Here is a 9,675-nt window from a genome sequence, read left to right on the forward strand (position 1 = left end):
ACACATTGTATTAGCCTAATTAAATAAAATGGAATTCCCAGCTTCTCACGCGATCGATCCACGTGACAGCCAGTTTTCGCCAAAACAACCCGCGGTGCGCTCACTCACGCACTTTCCAATTCCCATACCAGTTTGAGGGAAAAGTGCGTCCACGTCCCTTCAGATATATGCGCTGCGTCAACCGTTTGGGGTTTAGACTTGTAGTAGCTATATCAGAACATGGCTAGGTTTGTAGTGGTCCTGTTCTTTGTCCTGGTTTTCTCCATCACAACTGCAGCGCATGAGGAGGTCATTGATGTGATTCTAGCCAGCCTCGCCAAAAGCACATCGTTCCTGGAGCAGGAGCACCGCAACATCAACCTAGACGGAGTGGTCGGGTACATCCTCCTGCAGGGTGAGTAGTATATTAGCGTCATTCATATCACTGCCAGTAGGATCATTCTCTATGGAAAGAGAATAACAGAAAGGCCTGCACACTGTAGCATGCACTGTGTAGCATATATCCTCCCAATTACCGTGACAACGTTTCGATCCACAAGGATCTTCTTCAGGTCCAACGGAATAGACAACCCAAATATCTGAGTAAATACATGTCGAGGAATTTTTTTTATTATTTTTATGCATGTCTGGACATTAAATTGTAGTCTATCTATGTGGCTGTTGTGTTAGGCTGGTGCTGGCTCAGCAAGTCAGAATGCACCAATTGCCTCCGGTTCCGCTATTGCGGTGTCCCGCATAACAAGGCAGTTTTTCCAGGCTGTCTGATTGAAATAAAACAGTAGAATATGTGATTTGTCGATATGGAATACAAACCTTTATGGTTTATCGAGGTTTGTTATTGTTCTTGTGGGTGTGTCAACATTGCAGATAGAAAGAGGCAAATATGACGTAATAATTTTTAAGAAGCCATTTAGGATTACAAATGTCTTTGAAAACATCTCTTTCCATGTCCTTGTTGTCCGGGCAACAGCGGAGTTGAAGGAAGCAGTAAGAACTTGGCCGCACACTGACCCTGTGAGCTGGTCTCAGCGCACCGCTACGGTTACCCTGGTCAAGAGGTTGGACCAGAGCCTGGCCAAGGCTGTCACTGAGCTGGAGAAGACTGACCCCAAATACTACAGAGGTAAATACTACTACACCTCTCTCTCTCTCTCATTTCAATTCAATTCAATTCAATTCAATTCAATTCAATTCAAGGGGCTTTATTGGCATGGGAAACATATGTTAACATTGCCAAAGCAAGTGAAATGGATAATACACAAAAGTGAACTAAACAATTAAAACATTTACAGTAAACATTACACTCACAACAGTTCCAAAAGAATAAAGACATTTCAAGTGGCATATTATGTCTAAATACAGTGTTGTAACGATGTGCAAATAGTTAAAGTACAAAAGGGAAAATACATAAACATAAATATGGGTTGAATTTACAATGGTGTTTGTTCTTCACTGGTTGCCCTTTTCTTGTGGCAACAGGTTACACATCTTGCTGCTGTGATGGCACACTGTGGTATTTCACCCAATAGATATGTGAGTTTATCAAAGTTGGATATGTTTTCAAATTCTTTGTGGGTCTGTGTAATCTGAGGGAAATATGTGTCTCAAATATGGTCATACATTTGGCAGGTTAGGACGTGCAGCTCAGTTTCCACCTCATTTTGTGGGTAGTGTGCACATAGCCTGTCTTCTCTTGAGAGCCAGGTCTGCCTACGGCGGCCTTTCTCAATAGCAAGGCTATGCTCACTGAGTCTGTACATAGTCAAAGCTTTCCTTAATTTTGCGTCAGTCACAGTGGTCAGGTATTCTGCCACTGTGTAAATAGCATTCTAGTTTGCTTAGTTTTTTTGTTAATTATTTCCAATGTGTCAAGTAATTATCTTTTTGTTTTCTCATGATTTGGTTGGTTCTAATTGTGTTGCTGTCCTGGGGCTCTGTGAGGTCTGTTTGTGTTTGTGAACAGAGCCCCAGGACCAGCTTGCTTAGGGGAGGGACTTCTCCAGGTTCATCTCTCTGTAGGTGATGGCTTTGTTATGGAAGGTTTGGGAATCACTTCCTTTTAAGTGGTTATAGAATTTAACAGCTCTTTTCTGGATTTTGATCATTAGCGGGTATCGGCCTAAATGTTTTACGTTGCACACGGAGGATATTTTTGCAGAATTCTGCATGTAGTCTCAATTTGGTGTTTGTCCCATTTAGTGAATTATTGGTTGGTGAGCGGACCCCAGACCTCACAACCATAAAGGGCAATGGATTCTATAACTGATTCAAGTATTTTATGCCAGATCCTAAATTGGTACAGTGCCTTCGGAAAGTATTCTGACCCTTTGACTTTTTCCACATTTTGTTATGTTACAGCCTTATTCTGAAATTGATTAAATATATATTTTTCGTCATCAGTCTACACACAATACCCCATAATGACAAAGCAAAAACAGGTTTTTAGAAATGTTAGCTAATTTATTAAAAATAAAAAACAGAAATATCACATTTACATAAGTATTCAGACCCTTTACTCAGTACTTTGTTGAAGCACCTTTGACAGCGATTACAGCCTCGAGTCTTCTTGGGTATGACGCTACAAGCTTGGCACACCTGTATTTGGGGAGTTTCTCCCATTCTTCTCTGCAGATCCTCTCAAGGTCTGTCAGGTTGGATGGGGAGTGTTTTTTAATTTTATTATTTTTTATTTTTTGGGGGGGATGGATCAGCTTCATATTGCAGATAGATTGTAACTTCTATCAATGTAATTGTCTGCATCACTTCCAATCCCCCATGTTTTTTATATATATACTCCCCTTTATTACTTTTCAACCCCGCCATCCTTTCCCTACTTGGAGTAAATTAGTGAACAACAATGCTTAGGCCTCTACTTCCAGCCTATACTTACTATCTACCCCTTATGGACACAGTCAATTTTACAATAATTCTATTATATATATATATATATATATATATATATATATATATATATATATATATATATATATATATATATATTTTTTTTTTTTTAAATAATAATTTAAATTGAAAGATTCTAATTTTTGAATCCGGAGTTGTTTTGCGTGTCAGTTCATAAACACTATGCCATGGGTTCGGTACGTCAAAAATCTCTTCCCAACTATTTTGCAATCTATATGGGACGGCTGTCAATCCTTTGGTCCTTAAATGAAACTGGTATACTTTTTTATTTATCACAGTTTTCTTTAACCAATTATGTTCTTTAATGCAAGGCCGACAGACAAGTTCCTTAATTTCTCCCCCTTCCACTTTCCTCTTCCACTTTTGCGGTAAGGCTGCAATTATTTGGTTGTAATTTTGGGTAGAGCAGACATTTCCATATGTTTTTGTTAGCTGCATGTGCGACATAACTCCACCAGTCCTACCGATGATATCATTTACGAAGATTATACCTTTTTTAAACATTCTGTCAAAAAATAAAGGTTTTTTGTCAATTAGTATATTTGAATTTAACCACAATATTTGTTGCATTATTTGTTCTGTCGTTTCTGGAGGATTAAATTGAAATTGCAACCAACTTTCTATTGCTTGTTTTAGAAATAGTGATATTTGGGAGATGATTTCCTTTTCAAATAACTGAAAATGAGTGGTTGTAATCTGAATAAAGGGAAAAAGGCCTTTCTTGAACATTGGGTGAGACAATCTTACTAATTTGGTTGAGAACCAGTTTGGATTTAAGTATAACTTTTGTATGACTGAAGCTTTTAGTGATAGGTCTAATGCTTTCATATTTAATAATTTCTGTCCTCCGAATTCATATTCATTATATAAATATGCCCTTGGATGGGGAGTGTTGCTGCACAGCTATTTTCAGGTCTCTCCAGAGATGTTCGATTGGGTTCAAGTCCGGGCTCTGGCTGGGCCACTCAAGGACATTCCGAGACTTGTCCCGAAGCCACTCCTGCATTGTCTTGGCTGTGTGCTTAGGATCGTTGTCCTGTTGGAAGGTGAACCTTCGCCCCAGTCTGAAGTAGTGAGCACTCTGGAGCAGGTTTTCATCAAGGACCTCTCTGTACTTTGCTCAGTTCATCTTTGCCTCGATCCTGACTAGTCTCCCAGTCCCTGCCGCTGAAAAACATCCCCACAGCATGATGCTTCCACCACCATGCTTCACCGTAGGGATGGTGCCAGGTTTCCTCCAGACGTGATGCTTGGAATTCATGCCAAAGAGTTTCATCAGACCAGAGAATGTTGTTTCTCATAGTCTGAGAGTCTTTAGGTGCCTTTTGGCAAACTCCAAGCGGGCTGTCATGTGCCTTTTACTGAGGAGTGGCTTCCGTCTGGCCACTCTACCATAAAGGCCTGATTGGTGGAGTGCTTCAGAGATGGTTGTCCTTCTGGAAGATTCTCCCATCTCCATAGAGGAAGTCTAGAGCTCTGTCAGAGTCACCTTCGGGTTCTTGGTCACAAGGCCCTTCTCCCCCGATTGCTCAGTTTGTCCGGGCGACCAGCTCTAGGAAGAGTCTTGGTGATTCCAAACTTCTTCCATTTAAGAATGATGGAGGCCACTGTGTTCTTGGGGATCTTCAATGCTGCAGACATTTTTTGGTACCCTTCCCCAGATTTGTGCTTCGACACAATCCTGTCTCGGAGCTCTACGGACAATTCCTTCAACCTCATGGCTTGGTTTTTGCTCTGACATGCACTGTCAACTGTGGGACCTTATATAGACAGGTGTGTACCTTTCCAAATCATGTCCAATCTATTGAATTTACCACAGGTGGACTCCAATCAAGTTGTAGAAACATCTCAAGGATAATCAATGGAAACAGGATGCACCTGAGATACATTTTTAGTCTTTTAGTCTCAAGGCACTGTGTGTCGAATTTTATGTTCCTTTTGATGGCATAGAAGGCCCTTCTTGCCTTGTCTCTCAGATTGTTCACAGCTTTGTGGAAGTTACCTGTGGCGCTGATGTTTAGGCCGAGGTATGTATCGTTTTTTGTGTGCTCTAGGGCAACGGTGTCTAGATGGAATTTGTATTTGTGGTCCTTGCAACTGGACCTTTTTTGGAACACCATTATTTTTGTCTTACTGAGATTTACTGTCAGGGCCCAGGTTGACAGAATCTGTGCAGAAGATCTAGGTGCTGCTGTAGGCCCTCCTTGGTTGGGGACAGAAGCACCAGATCATCAGCAAACAGTAGACATTTGACATCAGATTCTAGTAGGGTCTCTCTCTCTCTCTCTCCTGTAGAGTTTGAGCCTCTGTTGACCTGGACCTTCTGGTCGGTACCTCATGAGTGGAGCTCCACAGATCCCTCTCTGGTCTATTCCTCTGTCCGCACCATGGAGTGTTACGATGAGACACAGAGCGACAAGTGTATGACCTTGCTACTGGGAACGTGGTAAGCACACACACCACGCTTTTGAGCAGTAATGCCTCACTAAATCTCATTTATTTCAATGTGGTAGTAGGAGTGTCATACAACCCAGAAGGCCTACAGCTTCCGTTGGCCAGTTTGCTAATACATTTATATATGTGTGTGTGTGCCTGTGTGTGTGTGTGTGTGTATGTGCCTGTGTGTGTGTGTATGTGTGCGTGCCTGTGTGTGTGTACGTGCCTGTGTGTGTACGTGCCTGTGTGTGTGTGTACGTGTCTGTGTGTGTGTGTACGTGCCTGTGTGTGTGTGTACGTGTCTGTGTGTGTGTGTACGTGCCTGTGTGTGTGTGTACGTGCCTGTGTGTGTATGTACGTGCCTGTGTGTGTACGTGCCTGTGTGTGTACGTGCCTGTGTGTGTGTGTACGTGCCTGTTCGTGTGTGCGCGTGCATGCATGTTATATATGTGTGTGTGATGGTTTGTCAGGAAGAACAACGGGACTCCTTGCATCGTGACCAAGTCGTGTCGTGACACCATGACGAGGTTTGGATGTCCTTACTACTCCCTCTCTCACCAGCTGCTTTACTTCATGGTGGGAGCCAATGTGAGACCACACCCACACAACTTTCTATGCTCCACTCCTGTCTTCTCCAATTTTCCCTCCCTCCCTCCCTAACCCCCTCCTCCCTCTCTCTCTCTCTTCCTCCTTCCCTGCCTCCCTGCCCCCCTCCTCCAGAGAGGTTGTTCTGCCATGTTGAAGGGGGACATGCGTACGTCGCATGCTAACCTAACAGAGAGACAGTACCAGAGGATATTCTGCTCCAACATGTTGAAGGGAAACATGGACATCATACAGAAGGACTTCACCGGGGAGACCCAGGACCTCTTCATCGAAAACAGTCAGTCTCAAATGACACCTGATTCTGCTTTTAGAAAACAATTCAATCTATAGATGCGCTTTTTTTTTTAACCATAACACGTAAAGCCTTTATAAGCTGTAGTGTTTCAAATGAGATCATGGTTTAACTTTCTGTAACTTCCTCCCTGTCCAAAGTAATGCTGTGTGGATTGGCTGGTTTCTCTGACTTCCTCAAAGTTGATTGGCTGCAGCACATTCTGAGGCTGCAGGACCAGGAAGTGGGATGTTTTACACAGCCCCACAGAAGAGTGAAGAGGAGAGAGAGAATGTTGAAGGGTGTGTGTCAAGAATATCCCTGGCATTATGCATGCTCATACGCACGCATACAAACACACAGAGAGAAACATCACACAGAGAGAAACATCACACAGAGAGAAACATCACACAGAGAGAAATAGCACACACACACAGAGAAACAGCACACACACACACACACACACACACACAGAGAAACAGCACACACACACACACACACACACACAGAGAGAGAAACATCACACAGAGAGAAATAGCACACACACACACACACACACAAACACACAGAGAGAAACATCACACAGAGAGAAATAGCACACACATACACACACACACACACACACACACACAGAGAAACAGCACACACACACACACACACACACACACACACACACACACACACACACACAGAGAAACAGAAACCAGCTTCAATAAGCTTTTACTGTTCTATCTTCTCCTCCCCCCTCCTCCCTCCAGATGGTTGTGCCAGTCACATAACAGGCGTGTCAGTGAGCGCTCTGGGAGGATACCTCAACTACTACCTGACAGAGCAGGACATCACCAAGAGACCACTCACCTGGATGTGAACCCCTAAAACCCGTAGGGCTCTGGTGAAAAGTAGTGCAGTATGTAGGGCAGTGTTTCTCCAACCAGCCGTTCCATTGATTTGATCTATTCCACAGCAGCACCAGTGGTGTAAACTACTTAAGTAGTACTTTAAAGTGATTTTACTTAAATCGTTTTTTGGGGGTATCTGTACTTTACTTTACTATTTATATTTTTGACTCTTTTTACTTTTACTCCACTACATTCCTAAAGAAAATAATGTACTTTATACTCCATACATTTTCCCTGAGACCCAAAAGTACTCGTTACATTTTGAATGCTTAGCAGGACAAGAAAATTGTCCAATTCACACATTTACCAAGAGAACATCCCTGGTCATCCCTACTGCGTCTGATCTGGCGGACTCACTAAACACAAATGCTTCATTTGTAAATTACATCTGAGTGTTGGAGTGTGCCCTTGGCTATCCGTAAATAAAAATAAAAATAAATGTGCCGTCTGCTTTGCTTAATATTACGTTTGATACCTAAGTATATTTAAAACCAAATAATTTAACACTTTTACTCAAGTAGTATTTTACTGGGTGATTTTCACTTTTACTTGAGGTGATTTTCTATTAAGGCATCTTTACTTTTACTCAAGTATAATAATTGGGTACTTTTTCTACCACTGGCAAGCACACCCGATTCAACTTGTCAACTAATCATCAAGCCCTTGACTACTTGAATCAGGTGAGCTAGTTCAGGGCTACAGCAACATTATGTCAGGTCTGGGGGTCCTTGAAAAGTGGTTTAAGAAGCCCTGACGTAGGGAATAGGACCCTTTGGGACGAATGCAATTTATAAATCTTAAACTTGAAATGAAAATATGCAATTTACATAGATTTTGTATGCCATTTGTTTTGTGATTTATAAATGAAATGTGCTTATTTATTTATTTGTGACCAACACAGCTTTATTAATTTGTGGAGACATTGTATTTAAACAGAATTTCCTCCTATTTTAAGAAATTATAGTATGCAGAAATGAAGTATAACAACTAAGAACATTTGAAAAGTGAGGCCCCTAGGCCTATGTTCATCTGACTGTTGTCGTGACGTTACTTACTTTAATGTATGACTGTTATTTATCGATTCACCTATGTTTAATTGTCACTCGATTAAATTAATCATGTAACAATTAACTCATTAGGAATTTGGGGCAGCACGGAATAAGTTGATTAACGAATTACCATCTCCCGAATTAAACTCTTAGATATGTTATATATCGATAACAGTCACTTATTAAATAATTACCTCTTATCAGTCTCTTTCTGAACGTCGCATAATCCTTGAACCTGCAAGAACCCTGACCTTATTGATGAATCAGCAATATACAAATTGGCTTAATTATTTATTTACTAACTAACAAAATAATAACACAATACAAACACACACACACACACACACACACACACACACACACACACACAGACACACACACACACACACACACAGGTTATTGATTACTAACGTAATACAATGAAAACAGGTCCCTAGTGGACTGGACTAACAATAGCATGACTGCTTGGGTAGTGGAGGAGTCAGAATGGAAGGGAGAGACAGAGATTCAAACTATCGTGGTTACTTTGGAAACTACATTCACAGAAATACAAATGCTTAAAACCCCACTAAACGCTCATTCGGATTAGAAATGCAACATGTATTTACGTGTAGCTGTCATCGATAGTTGAGTTGATGATGTAGAACTCTGGTTTGCCCACCAGAGATCCCAATGTCCTTGGCAGAGTTTCTGGTCGTAGTGCTGGTTAGAATGGATACTTCAGGATTTTTTTCTGGTCTTTCTAGTCTAACCATTTTGTAACGTGTCGCTTCAGCTTCACGCTTCTTGGTCTTGTAGAGTGTCAACCATTGTGGGGCTTACTGGTCTGGTAGAAATTCAACCATTTGCAATGTTTGGCTCACGCTTCACGTCTGCTGGTCTGTAGCGTTTGAACCATTTTAAGCCATGGGGCTTGCTGGTCTGGTAGAAATTCAACAATTTTCAACGTTTGGCTCACGCTTCACGTCTGCTGGTCTGAGGTGAATTTCGTCACGAGGCTTTTTATGCACTCGGGGTAAAAGGGGCGTTCCATCATGTTTGTGCTCATCTGGGCGTGGCCACTGACTGAGAACAAATTAATATGGAAAACAATCATCTCATCTAGAATGCTAAAATCACATTGTTATCTTCACAAAAGTATTATTATACTTAATCATTCATTTCATACAACAATTAGATGCAAACCTCATAACTGGGAAGTGTACACCCCCAGAGATACAGTTATGTTGTTCCACCGTCTTTAATGACATCACAACATAGTAACGAATTTGACATGATTGTTCTTTAAGTCCCCACCAACCATGTCCTACATTATTTTAAGTAGGATGTTCAAACCTTTGCCTAGCAGGAATCTTTGATCCTCAGCCCATGAGGGCAAGTCATGACACTGTTGACTAGCTAGGGGATAGATAGGTCCCTTTCTATTGCATCAGACTGTTGACTAGCTAGGGGATAGATAGGTCCCTTTCTATTGCATCAGACTGTTGACTAG

The 9,675-nt window shown here is 41.6% G+C and overlaps 1 protein-coding gene across 1 annotated transcript; it reads left to right on the forward strand.

Moving 5' to 3' along the window:
• Positions 1-93: 93 nt before the first annotated feature.
• LOC311103810 (UPF0764 protein C16orf89 homolog) lies at positions 94-7,582 on the forward strand. The gene is made up of 7 exons (XM_084145456.1): positions 94-394; positions 971-1,123; positions 5,218-5,368; positions 5,829-5,946; positions 6,079-6,241; positions 6,397-6,537; positions 6,994-7,582. Exons 1-7 carry the CDS (start codon positions 220-222, stop codon positions 7,101-7,103), a joined length of 1,011 nt encoding a protein of 336 aa, XP_084001582.1. The 5' UTR covers positions 94-219; the 3' UTR covers positions 7,104-7,582.
• Positions 7,583-9,675: the final 2,093 nt, after the last annotated feature.

This window comes from Coregonus lavaretus (genome assembly GCF_964263955.1).
Source record: "Coregonus lavaretus genome assembly, chromosome: 28".
Lineage (NCBI taxonomy): Eukaryota > Metazoa > Chordata > Actinopteri > Salmoniformes > Salmonidae > Coregonus > Coregonus lavaretus.